Source organism: Vulpes vulpes, chromosome 8, assembly GCF_048418805.1.
Source record: "Vulpes vulpes isolate BD-2025 chromosome 8, VulVul3, whole genome shotgun sequence".
NCBI lineage: Eukaryota > Metazoa > Chordata > Mammalia > Carnivora > Canidae > Vulpes > Vulpes vulpes.
The window spans coordinates 44570593-44593399 of record NC_132787.1 but is presented as its reverse complement, the minus strand read 5'-3'; the positions used below and the strand labels follow the sequence as shown (position 1 = coordinate 44593399).

The 22807-nt window shown below is 38.6% G+C and overlaps 1 protein-coding gene across 3 annotated transcripts in view; it reads right to left on the bottom strand.

Annotated features, from left to right (window-relative positions):
• CECR2 (CECR2 histone acetyl-lysine reader) overlaps nt 1-22807 on the bottom strand; it is a 172977-nt gene that overhangs the window by 31578 nt on the left and 118592 nt on the right. For 2 of the 3 annotated variants that reach the window (XM_072766373.1, XM_072766371.1), the window contains exons 3-8: nt 13478-13661; nt 11931-12070; nt 10866-10970; nt 8198-8247; nt 7292-7452; nt 2891-2974 (exon numbers count right to left, since the gene is read on the bottom strand). In XM_072766373.1, coding sequence (XP_072622474.1) covers nt 2891-2974; nt 7292-7452; nt 8198-8247; nt 10866-10970; nt 11931-12070; nt 13478-13661 — 724 coding nt within the window. The remainder of the gene's footprint in view (nt 1-2890; nt 2975-7291; nt 7453-8197; nt 8248-10865; nt 10971-11930; nt 12071-13477; nt 13662-22807) is intronic. The other variant, XM_072766372.1, reaches the window with a different exon arrangement.

Here is a 22807-nt window from a genome sequence, read left to right as displayed (position 1 = left end):
GGTATCACAGCAGAAATCCAGGTTCTCTGCAATACCACGCTTAGTTCTATTGAAAAATAAAAACAGCAGGAAAAAAGAGAAACCCTGCTAAGAATAACTAAAAACTTTCAGTGTCTGAGCTAAGCTTTGCTTAGAGCCACAAAAGAACCTTTTGGTCTGTATTCAAATTACTATGTAGCCTGAAATGTACACTATGGCATTTAGGACTCAGCCCAGGACAACTAACAGAAAATAGCAAAGAGAACTTTCAAGGAGGTGTTAACTGTCAAGGAATTGAGAAAGTGGAGAGGACAAAACAAAACAAAAAGAACTAGAAAACCATCTGAGAACTATGGCTGGAGACCAATTACCAAAGGCCATTCCAAATCTAAAGACTGCTAAGGAAACAAGACTGGGGAGATTGCAACAAGTCATGGCAGAATTGTCAATCCAAAGGCAGTTAAGTGTTGGGCAATGTATCTATTGCCAAGAACACATCTATGAGCTAAAAAAGAGAAATAAAGGATAAATGCAAATGTTATTTAAGTAGATACAAATTTATAAACTAATTTTTTCCTTTTGTAGGCCTGGGTTAATGATAAGCTCTCTAATACAGGACCGTGTTGTCACTCCAATTTAGGAGTCATGAAACATTTAGGAGCCATGAAAACAATTTAGGAGCACTAACAAGACTCCATACTTTCCAAGACTACTGAAGTATGTAATCAATGATATGTAATGCTAAATGAGGAGTTAAAAGGCTGAAAAGTACATAGCATAGGAGAGTGAGATTAGCAACAACAAAGAAAAACCTCTAGGAAAAGGAAGAGTGAGGAAACGGAGGTCTTGGGGGATGTCCTGGAGGACCCAGGGGAGTGAGCACGAGATGCCTTCTGGAAGCTTCACCCAAAGGGAAGAGGGAGCCGGAGAATTCACTAGCAAGACACTTCCACTGTGACCGCCTCCTCCTTCATCCTGGCTCCTTCCTTCAGTTCCCTCTCCTCTCTGACATTCAGCATCCAATATATATATCATCACCTGCAATTTAGTTCCTTTGGCCTCATTCCATTACCACTTTGCCAATTTTTAAATCTCAGTAAATGGAAGGATCAATTTTGTCCCTTCCTACAAGTGTGATGCTAATAAAGTCATTTACGCTAAAGGAGGTTACAAAATGAAAATACCCAAACACAGTTGGCTCCTGGATGCTGGAAAACCCTTTTATTTAATATATTAGTGTTGACCCAAATATTGTGCCTTCATTAGATCTCCACACCCACCTGAGGCCTTCCCCACCTTCAAAGGATAGAGGAACATCCAACGTGAACTCCTAATATTTTCTTGCCCCACCAAAAGTTTGTGTCTTTAACTTGGGAGAAATGGGAGCAACTCTACTCCCTGGCAAGACTCTGCCTCGGAGGCACTTCATCTTACACCAGACTTACTTCATTCATGGACATCTTTCATGTCCATGCTATATCTCCAATTTTTTTTGTAAATATTTTATTTATTTATTCATGAGACACACACAGAGAGAGGCAGAGGGAGAGAGGGAGAACCAGGCTCCCTGCAAGGAGCCCGATGTGGGACTTGGTTCCGGACCCCAGGATCACGCCCTGAGCCAAAGGCAGATGTTCAACCATGGAGCCACCCAGGCACCCCTACATCTCCCATTTTTAAAAAAGGAACCTACCATGAGCTCTCTCTCCTCAATCCTGCTTCCTCTTTATTTTTTCAAGATTTGTTTTCTTTCACCGTCTTATTTCTCAAAACCACAATAGGATAATCCACGAGAACTTTAATTCACTACTCATCCTCTTGCAACCTGACCCTCATGCCAACCATTCTCTAATGACCTTTCCTGCCACATGTCCACCTCCATCATCTCCTCCATTTCAGACCTGCAGTTACAATAGTAGGGATTCTATTGCTTTTTCCTGCTGGAAGTACACTGCTCAATGACTTCTTACTTTCCAGTTTTTCCTTAAAAAGTCATTTATCATGGTGTAACCAGAGAGGTACCTTGTTCAACCAAAGATCTAATGACACAACTCACTTATTACTGGCCTGCCTACTAAAGATGTAAGCCACATAGCCAGGGGACTCCAAAATCTGATCGTTTCAGCATTTTCTTCCACTGCATATTACAACATATCTTATATGCCAGACACAAATTCAAATACACACTGTTCTTTGACCACATTATATATTTTCCTGCCTCTATGCTTTATTTTTATTTTTTTTAAAAAGACTTTATTTATTCATGAGAGACACTCACAGAGAGAGAGAGAGAGAGAGAGAGAGAGAGAGAGAGCAAAAGAGGCACAGAGACACAGGCAGAGGGAGAAGCAGGCTCCATACTGGGAGCCCGATGTGGGACTTGATCCCGGAACCCCAGGATCATGCCCTGGGCACAAGGCAGGCGCTAAACTGCTGATCCACCCAGGGATCCCCTATGCTTTATTTATGTTACTCTTCCACCACCACTATCCACCACCAAAATCACCAAAATCTTAGTTATCCTGCAAGGTTCAGGAGAAACGTAGCTCTGCTTGTCCCAACACTTCTTTCTTTGCCCACCACTCATTTCTACCATCTTAGCATTCATGAACTTCTACTACATATAGATCTATTATAGTACTTATCTTTCTCATCTACGTTAAATTTGGGTATGTTTATCATCCCAGGACATTAACTATAAGATAGAAAAGAACACAATTTCATGTCATACTTTTTAATCCTTCCCTTTCGAAAAATGCACCTTACGTTTAAGAATGCTCCATAAAGGTCTGAGATTTAAAAATTGAGGCAAAGGTAAATTACCAAGTAGGAATAAAAGGAGTACCTGAAATAAAATGGAGCAATCCTTCTGACCACTGAAAACTCCTCTCTACCCTCAACACACACTCACCTCTTGCTTGATGGATTTGATGGACAGGTGGTCAGACATCCACCTAGGTTGCAACTCTGCTTTTGTGCGCTGTGGACGCTTTCCCTATAGTTAGAAGTGAGGAAAAGAAAGGAAAAAGACAGATTAGGGTGTTCTCAGCTACTGCTGCTGCTGCCAGGAGAAGAGTGGCCTTTAAGGCACACAGGTGATGAGAGCCAAAGGTATCCTTTGGACAGTCAGTAAAATTGACTCATCTCCACCAGGTAATAAGCCAGTTTCTTCTCTTAGAAAAATAAACCAAAAAACCTTTATAGACACCAAGGGTCTGTCAATCTTTATCACTGGCAGAAAACTCCCGTAACTATTTAGACATTAGAAAAAAGTTTTGTTTCAAATTATTAAGGGACAGCCCACCTTCTGCTGGAGGGAATGGCTCTGAAAGGGGGCATTTTGAGCAGCTGGAGGTAGAACTCCCTTTTACAAGGCAGTTCAGTGGCAGTAGTGAGAAGTGAGAGTAGCTGCCCAGGCTGAGAACCCAAGTAGCAAGACACAAGTGGGGAAAAGACTCAGTGACTAGAAATCAGAAGCTTGCCTGAGAAGATGAGAGCCTTGAGAAAATTTAAGAGCTTGAAGGCAATCACTATAGGATGTTTCAAGGAAGGAGTTTTAAAAATGATCTAAGACCAGGCGATTATTTAAAGTCAGTGTAAGTTTCGAGCTTTTTGTGGAATAAGCCCCATAGCTCTACCACTGTAACCTATACGGAGGTGGTCAGCACAGGCTTTGTAGTGGAGTAATTCTGTGGCTTCAATACCAGTATCAGCATTATCCAAGGTTTGGTTTTGGCATCCCTTAATTCAAAGTCTTGAAACTTGAAGAATCAATGAGGTAAAGGCACAAAGGATAGGGGAAAAAAAAAAGAATGACAAAAGTGTGGTTTACAAAACATAAATATACTGCAAAGCAATTGTGGTAGATTTAAAAAGAGAGGCTTTGAAAGCAGTTGTGTTAGAATGACTAGGCCCCAGGACAAATGTAATCCAATCATCAAAGTGTGTCATGACCCTTTTTATCCACAATAGCTATCACAGCAGTTTCCTCAAATATGCCAGTGAGCAGCTCCTTTATGAGCTTCAACCTAAGAGGAAGAGCTCTTCACTTTAAATAAATGTGGAAATTTACCATGGAACTCACTCTCCAAGGAACTGTGCCAGTTTCCCATACTAGCAGCAATAGAGGCCAATACGAACTTGACCTCACCACACTCTGCCAACCAGATACAAGTTACTAATGGGGAATGCTGTAGTCTTGATACAGAAGATGAATTTGTTTTCCTACAACTTTATCCTCTTGTGTGAATTATTACTCTTTGTCAAGTTATTTGTTAAAGACCTACCGTTTGTAAGCCGTCTGAAAATTACTGCCTGTAACATCAGCAACAAATACTTTTACTAGCTTATATCCTCCTTCAAACCTCCCATAAAAGCTTAACTTGCATATGGTAAAAGCAGGCTTTCTGATCCTTTTATTATTTCATTGTTTAGGGGACTGTCACTATCTCCCAAGATTTATCTATTTGGACTCTCTTTGCACTTGCATTTCTTTTGGTGAGAAATGAGAATTTCATTTACTGCTGAGGTTTCTAATCAATTATCTACAGTCATCATGGAAAGAGTCAAGGGTCTATGGGTAGCTAAGTACTGTACCAGGTACACTGACATGGTTTCTTTCGTTTATTTCCCATAAAAACTTCCGTGAAGTTAGAGCTTTCATTATACTAATAAAAATTTCATTATACTAATAAAAAATTCAAATTCAGAGGGGCGCTTGGGTGTCTCAGTTAGATGAGCATCCAACTCTTGGTTTAGGCTCGGGTCATGATCTCAGGGTCATGATCTCAGGGTCGTGAGACAGCCCCAAGTTGGGCTCTCTGTTCAGTGTGCCTGTCCCTCTCCTTCTCCCTCTGCCCCTCCCCCGACACACACTCTCTAAAGTTAATATTTTTTTAAAAAAAGATTTTATTTATTTATTCATGAGATACACAGAGAGAGAGAGAGAGAGAGAGAGAGAGAGAGAGGGGCAGAGGGAGAAGCAGGCTCCATGCAGGGAGCCTGATGTGGGACTCAATCCCAGGACTCCAGGTCATGCCCTGAGTCAAAAAAAAATCTTAGGTTGAATACTGTAGTAAAAAAGCAAAGATTATAGATAGTAGCATCTGGCTGAGTCAGTTGGTAGAATATGTGACTCTTGATCTTGGAGTCATGAGTTCGAGCCCCATGTTGGGTGTAGATATTACTTTAAAAAAAAAAAAAAAAAGGCAGGGCACCCAAGTGACTCAGTCAGTTAAGTGCCCAACTCTTGATCTCAGCTCAGGTCATGATCTCAGAGTCCTAGAATGGAGTTCTACAGCAGGCTCCATGCTCAGTGGAGAGTCCGCTTAGGTAGGATTCTCTCTCCCTCTCCCACTGCCCCATCCCAACTCACACTCTCTCTTTCTCTAAAATATATAAATCATTGTTTTTAAAGGGGGCAGAAATTATTTAAAAAAATGTTTAAGCAGGTTAGGTATTAAAATCACCTGTTGTACAGGTGATTTAATGTACAATCATTAGTTTTATGAATAAAGTCATACACAAGGTCATGTATATAAAGTTATAAAAACCATCTCTACAGGGACGCCGGGGTGGCTCAGCGGTTTAGTTTCTGCCTTCAGCCCAGGGCGTGATCCTGGTGTTCCAGGATGGGACTCCCACATCGGGCTCCCTGCATGGAGCCTGCTTCTCCCTCTGCCTGTGTCTCTGTCTCTCTGTGTCTCTCATGAATAGAGAAAATAAAATCTTAAAAAACAAACAACGATCTCTATAAAAGTTGCTTTAAAGAAAATCAGATTATGCGCTTTGATTGCTGGGAAAACTGGCATGATGGGTTGCAGATCACAAAAACAGAAGTATAATTATAGTATACGGAATTAAGTATGCTTTGGGGATCCCTGGGTGGCTCAGCAGTTTAGCACCTGTCTTTGGACCAGTGTGTGATCCTGGAGTCCCGGGACTGAGTCCCACATCGGGCTCCCTGCATGGAGCCTGCTTCTTCCTCTGCCTCTCTCTCTCTGTCTCTCTCATGAATAAATAAAATCTTAAAAAAAAAAAAAAAAAAAGTATGCTAGTGGGGAAATGCAGATTTTTTTGCTCATCCATGAAAATGTAATTCTTGAAGCACTATTTGTAAGATTCTATTAGAGAATGATGGCTTTCTACAATTATCCTTTCAAAGCATCAACCTACTTAAAAGTTATAAATATCACTAGATACACAACAAATTAATACATCTTGTTTTATTTTTCTCTGAAGGTACTGCAGCAATTAATTTATACTTTCTCTTCAGATTTCATTGGGAGGTGGTCAAATTTTCCTGTCTTCTACTAACATGTACAACAATCAAAAGTATTAAAATTACTGAAATGAAATAACCAAAGTAAATGATCAGTGAGCATCCACTATAGAAAAGTCATTACATTAGGTGTTGTGGGTTTCAAAAGGTAAGACTGGCGTGTAATCGAGCCCAGGTGGCTCGGCGCTTTAGCGCAGCCTGCAGCCCAGGGCATGATCCTGGGGACCCAGGATAGAGTCCCACATCGGGCTCCCTGCATGGAGCCTGCTTCTCCCTCTGCCTGTGTCTCTGCCTCTCTCTTTCATGAATAAGTAAATAAAATCTTAAAAAAAAAAAAAAAAAAAAAAAAGACTGGTGCCTAATCCAAAAAAGATTAAACAACTCAGAATGGAATTAAGTAATGAGAAAACATGTTAGGGAAGAAAATCCTAAAATTGGGAGAGGTAGGGGACAGCTTATGGAGAGTAGCATTCAAATGAGTAGGGAAGTAGAAGGGGAAAGATGCATGTGTGAGGGTGCTTAGGTGTGAAAATACAGAATGTGGGTTTATAAAACTATCAGGTGCTGAAGTTGGAGAAAGCAGCATTCATACACTGCTCACATGTGAAGCTGGGCGGAGCCAGCACTGGAGCTACAAAGACAAACACTCTCAGAGCTTGCTGCTTCATGGGAGAGAGGGTCTCCCACCACCAAAGCAGCATTTATATAGAAGTATGCACATGCTGATAGGACATATACCTGGGGGCTCATGGAACCTTTTCCTGAGGAATGTTATGGGAGAAGAAAGCTGGTTCCAGACTGTGAAAAGCCATTCTAAATACTGAGGAGTGGGAGGCTCTGAGGACTTTGTGGGTAAGGAGAATATCCACAGTTAAGAAGACTAGGTGGCGTGAAGTCCCACTTTAACACTCCAGGTTAAAATGAGGGATTATACCACTTCCAAGAGACAGGGGAAATACACTCAAAAACTCTAATGAATCATCATGTAGCTTTATAGCTAATACAGAGGGGAAGAATCACCTATTTGCATACCTTCTGGGCAATCATGTTGCAGATCTCAGGCAGGAAGTCTTCACTGAGGAGCTTATAGAGCTGCCGTTCTCGAAGGGAGGTCCTCTCCCGAAAACTCTCAGTAACCTGTCTCCATTCTTCTTCTGTTTGGCACAGGAGCCACCAAGTGCCTTGACCTGGCCCTTGGGACCCATAGAATGAAAAGGATGCATTCATTAGATAGATCCCACTAGGATCCTTTTTATTAATTCTCAATTTCATTTATATCCTGGGTCATGATGAAAACCAGGGAATCAAAAAAAAAAAAAAAAAAAAAAGGATTTTAAAGTTCATAATGTATAATTTTGATTTTCCTGTTACTAACACCATTTACCCCTAAAAGTTAAGAATATCTAATGGGAATACAAATATAACTATTGTGACTTTTGTAATTACAGATTTTTAATAACCTAGAAACGCTTAAATATACTTACTTTTTATAAAATGGTTTTGATTTGAGCTTCTGCAGAGTCTTCCTTGACTCATTTATGTTCATTTACTGTAAACAGATACTACCACCCCTCCCAGTTTTATGCAATTTGGATCACAGAACTGAAATATAGGTTAGGAAACCAACAGATTTCCTTATACAGCATTTTACATTAAAAAAGACAGCTCTTTGAGAACTTGCTCATTCATTCAAATGTTTGGTGTCCATTCCACTGTGCCAGGTTAGAGGGCACAAGTGAAGATCTCCAGTTATCCATGAGATGGAGAGATGGGCAGAGGTGAATTGTGATGAAGAGAACTGAGGAAGGGCATGGAGGCCAGTGAGGCTATAGTGCATTCATCTTAACTGCTCTGCAGAACTCGGGAAAATGAGTTACATCATAATATAAATCAATCATATTTACTTAGTCTTTTCTAAATTCCAACAAAAGTCATTACCATTTTTTGTCTGTGGCTCAGATGCCAAGGAGTTTTCTTCCTGCTTTTCACTGAAACACAGGGAAAGGAGACACCAATTAAAACAAAGACGTGGGGATCCCTGGGTGGCGCAGCGGTTTGGCGCCTGCCTTTGGCCCAGGGCGCGATCCTGGAGACCCGGGATCGAATCCCACATCGGGCTCCCGGTGCATGGAGCCTGCTTCTCCCTCTGCCTGTGTCTCTGCCTCTCTCTCTCTCTCTCTGTGACTATCATAAATAAAAATTAAAAACAAAAAAAAAAAAAAACAAAAACAAAAACAAAAACAAAGACGTGTCTAAAATTGTTCTGTGCTCCCCTTACAAGTTAGACCCAATTAATGTAATATAAGGAGTATGTACATTTGTAGAAGACAAAATTAAGGGGAAGAATAACTGAGTAACGGCACACCTTGATGTATGTGTGCTGGTATAGAGGGGAAAGACTGATATATATGAACCCTATGTAATGGTAACATCCTATATAACAGGAAAATATTAAGTTTTTAAAAACATTTTTTTTTTGGGAAATCATACAGAGGAGTTAAGTGTTAACAACTAAATCCCTCCTCCTCGCTCCAAACTAGGGAATCTAATGTCCTCCTCCCTGATCAGGGCTATACTGAAGGTAAGGCATATTCAATTTCATCTACTATAAGGCAGAGATTAAGAACACAGGCTCAAATGTCAGACTGCCCCTATTAAGGCTTGCTTCTTACCATGTGCCCTTGGAAAATTAATTAATTTTCCTGTAAAATGAGCTAAAAATAATGCCTACAATACAGGTATGTTGAAGGTTAAATTGTAAAGTACAAGTGTGTTCAGCGCGATAGTGTGAAGTATCATTGTTCTTTGTAACCCTGAAACATGTAGGTCATTCTCTGTGGATATTTGTTTTCAATTACTGTTCCATAGAATGTCCTGTGAAAATGAAAATGTTCTGTAGTGTCACTGTCCAACATGGCAGCCATGAGCCACATGTGGCAAAGTACCCGAAATGTGGCATGACCGAGGAACCAAATTTTAAATTTTATTTAATTAAAAAATATTTATCTATTTTTAAAATTCTATTTACTTATTCATGAGAGACACAGAGAGGCAGAGACACAGGCAGAGGGGGAAGCAGGCTCCATGCAGGGAGCCCAATGTGGGACTCCATCCCAGCACTCTGGAATCATGCCCTGAGCCAAAGGCAGATGCCCAACCGCTGAGCCACCCAGGCATCCCTAATCAAAAAATATTTAAATACTGTACTGGATACAGAGTTTTAAAGAATAAAATCACCAGTAGAGGGTAGTACAAGTCCACATACGCTTGTTAAAATGATTCCATATCCCAATGCTAAGGCATCCTAATTGTTAGTACTTAACAGGCAAATGGAGACCATTATAAAACAGTTTTCTGAATCTATAAGAAACTGTAGATTGCCAACAAAATTCTGCAACAGGTGTCCTGTGTATTGAACATGATTATAGAGTGTTTCTCACAAAACTGATTACTGGAAAGTTAAGTGGAACACCGATTCTTAGATTTAAAAAAAAAAAAAAAAATCCTGATTTATTTATAATCTGATGGCTAGAAATCAATACTTTTTAGTAGTTAATGAGCAACAACAAGAAATCTGGCCTGCTTTATACATTTAGATTATTTAGTAGTTCTACAAGTTAGAAGGAAGAATCAGTCTGTTCTTTCACTAGAAATTTTAATATAATCTAGCTTCCATAGGTGTATAATGATAAATCTGATCCTTACAGAAAGTGTATTTACAGTTTGGGCCAGGTTTTCAGAATTCCTTTTTTTTTCTTTAAAGATAATTTAGTTATTCATGAGAGACACACACAGAGAGGCAGAGACATAGGCAGAGGGAGGAGAAGCAGGCTCCATGCAGATAGCCCAATGTGGGACTTGGTCCTGGGACTCTGGGATCTTGTGCCGAGCCAAAGGCAGACACTTAACCTCTGAGCCACACAGGTGGTTTTTAAAATTCTTATATTAAGATTAATGTGGTGGAATTTCCTAAAAGATCATTATGCATAAAATAAAATTTCCCAAATGTAACAGAAACTTTTTCCTTGCTAAAATTAAATATAAAATAAAGAGTATAAAAATGTTTAAAATCTTACCTGTTCCATATTCTAAGAAATTGTATTCTAAACATACTAATGCATATTTGCTACTAAAATCTCCTTTTAGGGAAAGAATTAACTCCTAAACTTGTATGTAATCCTGGTAAAATGCTGATTATTAGTCAGTGGTTAATTAGAATAACTTGCTCTATATTCCTCTGAAAAAATGTGTGGTACAACCAATTTTAAAAGTTAATACATACTGAGCACTTCCAGTGGGTCATGCAGTTTTCAGTCTGTTACACTGCCATATTTATTATCTTGTTCAACCTAATCCTTATTTTTACTAGTATCCCTATTGTCCAATAAAAGAATAGGCTTAGAGAGGGTAGGTCATAGAGATAGGGCTTCACTGATTACACATTAGCTCATTTCAGGAGGATTTGGACCCAGGTTTCCATAATCTAAGTCCCATATTCTTCCCATGGCACAAGGGAGAATCAGGGATGAAAGGACGAGTGAAATTAAGGCCCCTTCTAATAAGCATGTGGGTTTATGACTGGCAGAGACTAACACAGATATCTTACCTCACTATAATCTCCTCCTGAAGTTTCTTACGTTTTGGTGGTCTTCCTCTTCTTTTTCCTGTTTTCCCAGGAACAATGGAGACACTTTTTTGTCCTTCACTTTGCCTAAAAAATAGTATATTAAATCAAAATGTTCTGTAATAGAATTGATGTGTTACATATGCTTTGAAAACTATTAGCTACAAGTTTTTCTAGTCATGAGTTCACCAAAAAAGGATTAAATGCAGTGGTCACTGGGAAAGAGCAGAATGACTCCCTATCTTCTCTCCTCTTTTATTAGAATGTGCAGCCAAACACTGACACTTTATAATATTAAAATCTGAGTATGAACTAACACTTCCCTAATAGTTCACAGTGCTCCCAGGAATAATGAAGTTTAAATAAAACAAGACAATAGTGTCATTCTGAGGTTCTTCCTCACCTAGGAAGCATTGAATAAGGGTCACATTTCAGGCATCCTTTAAGGCCTTCCTGGTCCTACACTGATGTAGCAGATCATTAATTCTAGTAGAAAAACGGAGTTCTCAACCCATTACAAAAGGACAACTGCCACTGGGAAGTGACTGTACTACTGGCGTCTTGCTGTAGAGTGGCCTGTGTTATGGCAGTGAAACTCCACAGGCACCTCAAATCAAGAACCTCATCACAAACAGCAGTATCTTTCACCACTAATAGCAGAAGCTGTGTTATGAATTCCTTTTAATTTTTTATGAAGTAACTCCTTGCTAACTCTTGACAGGCACATTGTTACATCTAATCCTTCATAAGAAAAAAAATGTGTGCTGCAGAATTCTGATGTATTCATTTTTTAGAAAGATTTTTAATTTATTCATTCATGAGAGAGAGAGAGAGAGAGAGAGAGAGAGGCAGAGACACAGGCAGAGGGAGAAGCAGGCTCCATGCAGGGAGCCCGATGTGGGACTGGATCCCAGGACTACAGGATCTCATGCCCTGGGCCGAAGGCAGGCGCTAAACTGCTGAGCCATCCAGGGATCCCCAAGATGTATTCCATTTTTTTCACATTTTATACAGTAGCTATCACAGTGCTGGCCTCAAAGATTATACCTGTTCAACGTGAGTGCTCCATTGGATTTTCCTTGAACTGGGTCCTCCTTATACATTCGTGTTCCATAGAAATACCAATAGAGTGCTCCGGAACTGTCTTCGCCCAATGGTTCCACACGGAGACTGTCTGCATCCAGACCCTTGGTAGAAAAATAGGGAAAAGAGGTTTAGAGAAATAAGAAACAAAACAGGGGACAACTAAAACGAGGATTCAAAATTTACAGTCAGCTATACCTCATATTCTAAAATGCCTAAGCATCTTATGTAAAAATCAGGGCATATGAAACACAGGAAGAATGGGAAGCAGTACCTTCTTTGAAGTAGGATACGGAAATATTTCTAACATTTCCTATTCCTATCACTGCCCACATTTCACCAACAAAACAACAAAAACGAATTTTTGTAAACATATTATATATTTGGTTTGGACTTAAGTGTGCATCCACAAAAGAAAAGACAATCACAACAGAGTAGAATCCAATCTTGTAAAAGCTTTGTCCCACATGAGCCTCTATTGTAAGTCCATCGTAACCTACAGTAACCTTTTATTATAACTGAGATCCAGCAATACAGCTTGCAATTTACCCCAGGGTCTGACCTATTTTGGCCTTCCCACTGCTATTCAAGAACTTGAGTTCTCAGCAAAGACTATGCTTAAATTGCACAATGATTTTATACCATGACCATGAGCAGGGCTGAACTGAGAAGTCATCAACACATTTAATCATTTCTGACTGAACAGGATTAGAAACTGACCTCCCTATGAGTGAAAAGCAATAACAGCCCATGCCCTCCCTCTGAGATAGACTTCTAAAACAGATAACAGTAGAAAAAAAGGGGGAAGATATCTACATCTTCCTTCTCTAACATATGTTTTGTAACGTGAGTGTATGTATGTATGTACATATGTATCTATCTAGTAGGGATGAACCTCACTCACATATCATTTAAAGTCTTTGTAGTTTTCAATAAATATTACCATCATGCTAAATCAAATTTCAGATCTTGGGAAATAAAATTCAGTGGCTAATTTAGTTGCCAATTTTGGCTGTTGACAGAATAAATAGGTGCCTCTGACTGTCCTTTGTCAGCTAGAACTCAGCCATGTAAGGGAAGACAAAACCAAATTAGGAATTAAGCCAAAATAATGCACAGTCATCTATCTAAATGTATGGTTTGGATTCCTTTGGCTACATTTTCATTGTCAATTAAGAGTCCCAAGACTAGGGATCCCTGGGTGGCGCAGCGGTTTGGCGCCTGCCTTTGGCCCAGGGCGTGATCCTGGAGACCTGGGATCGAATCCCACGTCGGGCTCCCGGTGCATGGAGCCTGCTTCTCCCTCTGCCTTTGTCTCTGCCTCTCTCTCTCTCTCTTTCTCTCTCTCTCTCTGTGACTATCCTAAAATAAATAAATAAAAATTAAAAAAAAAAAAAAAGTCCCCAGACTAGTAACAAAAGCCAAACTCTGGCTTTTCCTAACATCTTCAAATTTTATATCCTGATTGCTGGCTTTTTGTACTCTAGGAAAAGGGCTTTCTAGTTAAGCACCTTGAGAAGATCAAACACATCATCTGCATCTAGCCGATAATCACAGAGGCGGTGCAGGATTTCCACACGAGTTCGAAGGGGCAGGTCTTGGAAACTGGCTTCTCTCAGAGGGTTGGGTTTCCCTTCTTCAAGCTCCCAGCGGTAGTTGATGATGTCCTCTAGGTAACTGTGGAATGTCTGAGGCCTACCAAATGGCCCCAAACACAAACATATATTAATATAAAATACAGAGGATGAGTGGGAAAGGTGGAGAGAACTGATGGTTTGACAGCTGACAACTCTTAAATAGAAAGCAGGAAATAAAAAAGCAGTAATAGAAAGGATCTGAAAGCTCCTTACTGAAGCCTCATGTTGTTATAATACCTACCTGGACCGTATGTTGTGAAATTCCAAAAGATAAATATGTTAAGAGGGTTTCCTCACAGAATAGGTTACTTTACCTTAAGCCACCAACAGCATGTTCTGATGAATAGATAAAAGTTTATGAATGGATAGCATTTCAAAATTAGGTCCACAATTGAGATGGCAAACAAAAAAACTCAATGTTTGCCCGGCCTAATTAATTATATTTCAGGTTAAGAAGGAAAGGCTGAAAAAAGCTGTCTTGATTATAAGCAGCTACTCCAATACATGCACCTATAATTTTATATCCCGTTACATAAACTCTAAGGCTTATTAAAAAAAACTGTATTCTACATTTTGAAAAGTTTCCTATAGGAAACATTTGAGACAGTTTGACGTCAACTTAAATTTTTCTGATTAGTAGGACTAGCAATTCTACAACTTATTTGATTAGTACCCAAAAGTGCCTTGTATATAATATAATAAAGAGCTGTTTAGTTGTTAGATGGTTATTCTATCTTCCAACTATTAATGAATCTGGATAGAATTTCACCTACTGTGTGATTTAATTTTTTTTCCCCTCACTAAGCAAGGAGCTCTAAAGAAGCTATATATTATATATGTCAATGTAATTTTAAAACGAGGCATGAACCATGTTGACTGACAATCTGTGGTAGTTATAGTTGTAGAAAAGTCAGAGGAAATATTCATGAAAAAAAGTCAAAGGGCCTTAGGCAAATAAGAAATTAAACATTTTGCTCTTCAAAGAGAGAAAAAACTATTTCCTCACTATTGATACATCAACTGGGGAAAATGTGAACATGTGAGCTTATCAAAATGCAACATAATACCTCTGAATATCAAGGCTCTCACAAATGTGATCTAATTGCAGCATTCACATTTAAAGCATGAGCACTGGGGATCCCTGGATGGCGCAGCGGTTTGGCGCCTGTCTTTGGCCCAGGGCGCGATCCTGGAGACCCGGGATCGAGTCCCACGTCGGGCTCCCGGTGCATGGAGCCTGCTTCTCCCTCTGCCTGTGTCTCTGCCTCTCTCTCTGTGTGACTATCATAAATAAATAAAAATTAAAAAAACAAAAAACAAAGCATGAGCACTAGCATATGAATACCTGCCTGGAACCTTAGTGGGTTTGGACTAGCTTCTTCTCTCCACTGCCGGTGAAGCTGGTGCTGCCCCCTTCAGGAAGGAGAGCTGGGCAAAAAGTAGTTCAAACAGGCAGTCAAAAGCATATAGTGTAGCAATGGTGAACTTGAAAATAAAACGGGGGGGACGACAGCCCGGGTGGCTCAGCGGTTTGGCACCGCCTTCAGCCCAAGGTGTGAACCTGGAGACCCGGGATGGAGTCCCGCGTCAGGCACCCTGCATGGAGCCTGCTTCTCCCTCTGCCTGTAGCTGTGTCTCTCTGTGTCTCTCATGAATAAATAAATAAAATCTTAAAAAAAAAAAAAAAAAAAAAGGTATTGCTCCCTATGAGGGAAAAAAAAAAAAAAGAAAACAGTATGTTTTTAAAATTGTTTTTTAGTAGCAAGGAGTATGAAGAGGACAATCGCTCTTTGGTAATAAATCCCTTTACCACAGGCTTCCTAGAATTTCTAATGCGCATCAAAATGCCCCAAACAACAAGGCATGCTTTTCCGGCAGTAAAATATGGAATCTATGATATTGAGATAATTTCTAGAATGGCAGTTTTGCTGGGAGATGTGGCAGTTAACAGGATGGGCCAGGCTAGGGACAGAGAAAGTTCTAGTTCCAATGTGAGGCAAAGACGACCAGCATACCAGTCCTGCAAACACTGAATGTGTACAAACAGTGCTATTCTTTGTGCCTACAATCTGTCTGAAAGCCTCTTCTTGTCTCAGAGAAGTGCATGTTTGAGATTCCTTTCCAATAGCACTATTATCCTACTCAGTTTAAATTACATTGCTTTTGCTAAAGATTTTCTTAAGACATCTCCATACCACCTTACCAAGAGATACTTTAGGGCTTAGAATTCGAGATAATTCATTTTTCTTGCATAGCTATATCCCTGACTTTAAGCATTAGAAATTCAAATGGGTAAAAAACTTCTAAGGGCATTTGAAATAAAAATTTTTGGCTGCAGGAAGCCAAAAGTCAAGCTAACATCTTCTACTTGGTGGTTCTTAATCTTCTATATGACATAAAGCTCTTTAAGAATCTGATTAAGACCATATACTCTCTCAGCCTGAAATAAGAACACACACAATTCTGTGTACACTTTCAGATTTTGCTACTCGAAGGAAGAGGAGTATAGGGGCACTATGCTGCTGACGACTGCTGGAACATTCCTGACATTCATCTATGCAACTCAGTGCAATTCTCTCTTAATGACTTAAACATCTCTCATCTTTCTGAAATTATTTTTAATTACAATGAAATGTCTCAATAGAATGTGGTTAACAGAAAGATCAAACTAACCAAAGGTTATGAACACAATCCGTTTCACTTTGTTTCTTGTCTGAAAAAGTTCCAAATTCTCTTAAATATCACTCTTTTCCTTATTATAACTTGTGCACGAAAGAAAGAGAGAATATGTGATTATCACCTTTCCAGACTCCCAAAATTAGCTATTTCTTAAAACCCCAGCAATATGCTTCAGATAGTACATGCTTCTGCTGGTAAGGCCAATGCTAACAAGGCTGACCTCAGTAAAATACATTAACACGAGTCTCAGCTGCCTGGAGCAGGCAGAGCTCTTGAGGATACAACAAAGTTTAATATCTCCAGCCTATGTTAAATGATGCAGATGAAAGAAGATTCTTAGGTTCTTTGAGGCATTTGTTTGTTCTTGGAGACAGTCTACTTGCAGGGGGAACAATTAAGATATGTCAACATGCATAGCACAATGGAGACCTAAATGAAGAAATTACATTCCTTCTACTGGCTACAACTGTTTGTAAAGCAGATGAAATACATGGAAACAGTTAAACCACATGAGTACATGAGCACTGAAGTGAGAGAAAGGTTTGGGTTCCAAGTAAAGCACAAGTTAAAAAAAAAAAAAAAAGCAACAAGTAAAAGGCTTTATAAAGACATCTCAAAGTGTTTATTTTTTTTTTAAAGATTTTATTTATCTATTCATCACACACACACACACACACACACACACACACACAGAGGCAGAGACACAGGCAGAGGGAGAAGCAGGCTCCATGCAGGGAGGACATGGGACTCGATCCCAGGTCTCCAGGATCAGGCCCTGGGCTGAAGACCGGGCTAAACCGCTGAGTCACCAGGGCTGCCCCCAAAGTGTTTATTTTAGGTCAGAAAAAAACCCAGAACAAAAAAATTTTAATAGCATGATTTCTTTAGAGCCATATAGTGGCTCCTGTGCCCAACATACTCTAAAATCAATATAACAACCAGGACAACAATCAATGTAACAACCAGGATACGTTAAAAATCAGGGTAATTTTAAGTTAAAGGAAAATAGGACTAAAATACAAAATATATCTTTTAGCAGAGACACATGTATATAATATAGATTTTATAGATGTTCATGAATGTTTATTTTGGATAACAGGAAAGTAACAAAAGTCAACTGGAAATCAATATGTAATCATCCTTAAAAAGATGAAATACTTTTTTAAATGGAAGCCACATGGGACCCTAAATGCTATTAGCATAAAGTAGGAAAACTTTAGTGCCAGGTGTAAGATGTGAAAAAGTACAAGAAGAATTCTGAATAGTTGGGGTGCCTGGGTGGCTCTGTCCACTGAGTGGTGGACTTTTAATTTCAGCTCAGGTCATGATCTCATGGTTGTGAAATTGAGCCCTGCATGAGGCTTGTGGAGTCTGTCGGAGATTCTCTCTCCCTCTCCCCCCGACCCTCTCCCCACTTGTGCTCACATGTTCTCTCTTAAATAAATGTTAAAAAAACCCAAACAAACCATAACAAAAACAAAAAACAAACAAACAAAAACCCTGAATAGCTTCTGATAATTTAAGGATGTATACACTGCTAGCTCCAGAACCACTACAATGCACATACACACAAAACCAACAGAGGAAATGAAGTGAAGTACTAACAAAAACGACCCCAAAAGAAAGCACTTATAGGTCAAAAGAGGAACAAAATCAGAAGGAACAAGAAAAGATGCTCAACACCATCCATCAGTCATTTGAAAACATAAACCAAACGAAATATCACTTCACACCCACGAGGAGAATGAAAACTAAAAGAAAGATAATAACAAGACTAGGATGTGGAGAAATTGGAACCCCTATACACTGTCAGTGGGAATGTGAAATGGTATAGCCACTCTGGAAAGTTTGGCAAGTTACTCAAAAAGTTAAACACAGAATAACCACATGACTGAACCATTCCACTCCTAGGTATACACTTAAGAGAAATGAAAACATACATCCATACAAAAATGTATACACAAAGGTATATATATATAGCATAATTTATAATAGCCAAAAAACCGAAACAGTGGAAATGTCCACGAACTGAAGGATAAATAAAACATCTATCTAAACAAGAGAATATTTCTCAGCCATAAAAAGAAATGAAGTATTTGATTCATGCTACAACACAGATGAGCCTTGAATGCACACTAGGAAAGAAGCCAGACACAAAAAGGAAAACATTGTATGATTACCCTTATAACAGATATCTAAAACAGGAAAAAATATAGAAATAGATCAGTGTTTGCCTAGGATTAGAGATTGGAGGAAATGGTGATTGACTAACACAGGTATGAGCTATCTTTTGGGAATGATAAAAATGCTCTGGATAGTGGTGATGATTACACAATTTTGTGACTATACTAAAAACTAATGAATTGTACATTTATACAAAAAAAACAAAAACAAAAACAAAAAACCAAACCCCACAACACTCAGAGGAACAAGTAGAAAACCAACCTTACCAAAAATTGCATTAGATGTAAATGGATTAAATATCCCAACTAAAAGGTAGAAATTACCAGACTGAGTAGAAAAAAAAAAAACCCAAGACCAACTATAGGATATCATCAATAGATACAACTTAAATATAAAAAGATAAACAGAAGGACAGAAAATGATGTATTAGGCAGAATAAGCATTAATAACAAAGTAGTTTGAAGAAGATAAAAGGCCAATTCACCAGGAATACATAACAAAGCTACAGACATGCATTAACAACAGAACCTCAGAATTCACAGAAAAAAACATGACAGAAGGGAGAAACAATCCACAAATAAAGACAGATATTTTTAACATCTTTCTCATTAATTAATATAGCAAGTAGACAAAAGCAGTACCAAGAACACAGATCTCAAAATTACTATAACATGATCTAATTGACATTTACAGAATACTATACCCAAAAACTGCAGTATTTTCTTCTCAATTGCATATGAAATGTTCACTATGCTAAACCATAACCTGGGACTTAAAATAAAAACAAAGTTACAGCTAATTTAAATACCTGTACTGAAAGGGCAAAAAGTCTCAATAACAGTATTGTGATTGAAGAAAAAGAAGAGCAAGCTATAATGCCAAAGTAAATAGAAGGAACTAAAAATAAATCAATAAAATGGAAAACAAGCAAACAGGTCAAATAAAACATTGGTTCCTTAATAAATGTTTGAAAAGTTGATAAACTTTTGTTGTCTTGTGATGCAAGACACAGCCACCACGGGTTTGGCCAATTTATGAAAACTGAATATACAGCCTTAAAATAGAATGTGGACTTAAATACCCAGAAGCACCCCCCATTGTAAGATTTGTAACAAAAATTGATATGAATGGACTTAATAGTTCTAATGGAGTGGTGGACCCAAGAGCCGTATCAGTGCTGGCAAAATGGCAGAATTCAGAATTCACAAAGCATCAAAGTTGTCCTGCAAAAGCTCTGGCACCTAATGATGTCTAAAGAAAGCATTTTTTTTTTCGAGTTTTCATGTTTAGACTGCCTGAAGGACAGTGTTACAGCAATTAAACAAAGAGAGAAACCACAGGCTCTTCCCCAGCCCCATTCGATTTAGGCAGTCATTTTCCACAGTAGTACATTTGCTAGATATCTTATAGACTTCAAAAGTACTGGAAAGGAAGCTCCCATTCAAAGGCAATTCATCTTAAGATACTGTAAACAATACTAATTTTTTGTCCATTTGAAATATATAAGTTGTGCAAACAACAACAAAAAAAGCAAAGTTGATAAACCTGCAGAATAAAGAGGGAGAGAGAAACAACAAATTAGAATATCAGGAATGAAAAGTGGAGATATCACTGCAAATCAAACAGACGTTAAAAGGATAGGAAATGGGATGCCTGGGTGGCTCAGCGGTTGAGCATCTGCCTTTGAGGCTCTGGGTGTGATCCTGGAGTCCCGGGATCAAGTCCCACATCAGGCTCCCTGCATGGAGCCTGCTTCTCACTCTGCCTGTGTCTCTGATGAATTAATAAATAAGATCTTAAAAAAAAAAAGGATAGTAGAATATAATGAACAGCATCATGGAAATAAATTTTAAAACTCAGATAAAATAGACAAATTCCTTAAAAAATGCAAAATAACTTACCAAAAAGGACTTAAGAAATAAAACACCTGAACAGCCTTCATGTATTAAAGAAAGTGAATCAATAATAATCAAAAGCTGGGAGGAGGAGGGAGGAGAAGAAGATGATCATCTCATGGGTGGTGAGATACAGCCCTGCAGCAGGCTCCAAGCTTAGCAGGGTGTTTGCTTGAGATTCTCTCCCTCAGCTCCTTTCCTCCACTCTCACTTTCCAAAATAAGAATGTAAAGCTTATAAAAACATGGTTAATGTACAAAAACCAATAGCATTTTATATAGAAGAGAAACAAACAGAAAATAAAAATTGGGGGGGGGGGGCACTGGATGGCTCACAGTTGGTTAAGTGCCTAACTCTTGGTTTCCTCTAAGGTCATGATCTCATGGGTGGAGAGATGAGCCCCATGTTGGGCTCTGCACTGAGGACAGAGTATGCTTTAAGTTTCTTTCCCTTTGCGCCTCCTCCCAACTCATGTGGCAGCACCCGCATGCTTTTACAATAAATAAATAACAATTTTTATGTAATTACATAAAAATTACATCCACTTACAGAATCATCAAAAATATAAACTACTTGGAAGCAATGGAAAGTATTTTCACAGTGAAACCTACAAAACATTACTGAAATTAAAGAAGATAAACAAATGGAGAAACCTATGTATCATGTTCAAGGACAGGGGAATTCAATGTTGCTAAAAATGTCTACTGTTCTCTAGCAAGATGCCTTTTTCCTCCTAAGAAATTAACGTGCTGTTTTAAAATTTATATGGAAATGCAAAAACTTAGAAGTCAAAACAATGAAAAAACACCCCTGCTCAAAGTTAGAGAATTCACTAATTTCAAGAAAATCTGGTATTTGTGTAAATATAAGACATACAGATCAAAGGAATATGGCAGAGTCCAGAAATGTGTTGAATATATATATGACACTCATAAGGGGAAAAAAAAAAGGAGTATCAACTTTCTACTTCGCACCCAATACAAATATTAACTCAAAATGCATCATAAGGGCAGCCCTGGTGGTGCAGCAGTTTAGCGCCACCTGCAGCCCAGGGTGTGATCCTGAAGACCAGGGACTAAGTCCCAGGTCAGGCTCCCTGCATGGAGCCTGCTTCTCCCTCTGCTTCTCTGTCTCTATGAATAAATAAAATCGTTGGGAAAAAAAAAAAAAAAAAAAAGCATCATCATGCCAACTGCAAAAAGCTAAAATTAAAAGAACACACCTAGAAGAAAAAATTCTTGATATAGGTAGGTCCTGATTTCTTAGGAAAGAAAAAGTATGAAACATACTAGAAAAAAACTGATAACTGATAACAAAACAAAAACTTTCCATTTCTCAAAAATACTCAAATGGAAAGGTATGCCAGGAGAAAATATTCATAACTCATTATATATCTAGCCATCAGGGAAGTGCAAATTAAAACCACAAAGAGCTACTACATTATACATATTAGACTCAGTAAAATTAAAAACTGGTTAAAGTTAAAAACAACAAATGTTGTGGCACAACGGACTGTTCATATGTTGTTAGTAGGAATATAAACGTTTCACAAATACTTAGATAATAGTCTGGCAGTTTCTTAACTATACTCTTATGACCCAGCAATTCCCAAGAAAAATGAAAATATATGCTCACAAAAATATCTGTATGCAAATGTTCATAGCTGATTTAGAGATCCAAACTGGAAGCAACATCCAAGTCCATCAATTAGTGGACAGATAAACTGTGATATATTTCTTCACTGGAATACAATTTAAGACTCGCTCTGCCCAAAAAAACAAACTACTGATAAAAACAGCAGTATCAATGAATACCACATGAACACAAAAGTACATACTGTATGACACCATTCATATAAAATTCTGGAATAAGTTAAAACAATCTACAGTGACAAATATCAGAACAGTGATTGTGTGGGCTGCAGTGTAGAGGGGTAGGATAGATTTAATGGCAAAGGGTACCTTCTGCAGGGATGGAAATGTCCTATTATCTTCAATAAGATGATATCATTAAAAAAAAGATGATATCATGGTGTATTCATTTGTCCAAAAAAAAGTCTGTACAATTAAATTGTGTGAATTTTATTGTATCTAAATAATATCTTAATAAAGATGAGTTCAAACAAACTCATTTCACAGAAGTACTTTAAGTACTGTAATTTCCGGGATCCCTGGGTGGCGCAGCGGTTTGGCGCCTGCCTTTGGCCCAGGGCGCGATCCTGGAGACCCGGGATCGAATCCCACATCGGGCTCCCGGTGCATGGAGCCTGCTTCTCCCTCCGCCTGTGTCTCTGCCTCTCTCTCTCTCTCTCTGTGACTATCATAAAAAAAAAAAAAAAAAAAGTACTGTAATTTCCAAAAAGATACATATTTTCTATAGAGGGCAGATGGGACTCCCAAATACTAAATGTTTAAGAGTCTTTAGAGAAGCTATTATAGAATGTTAG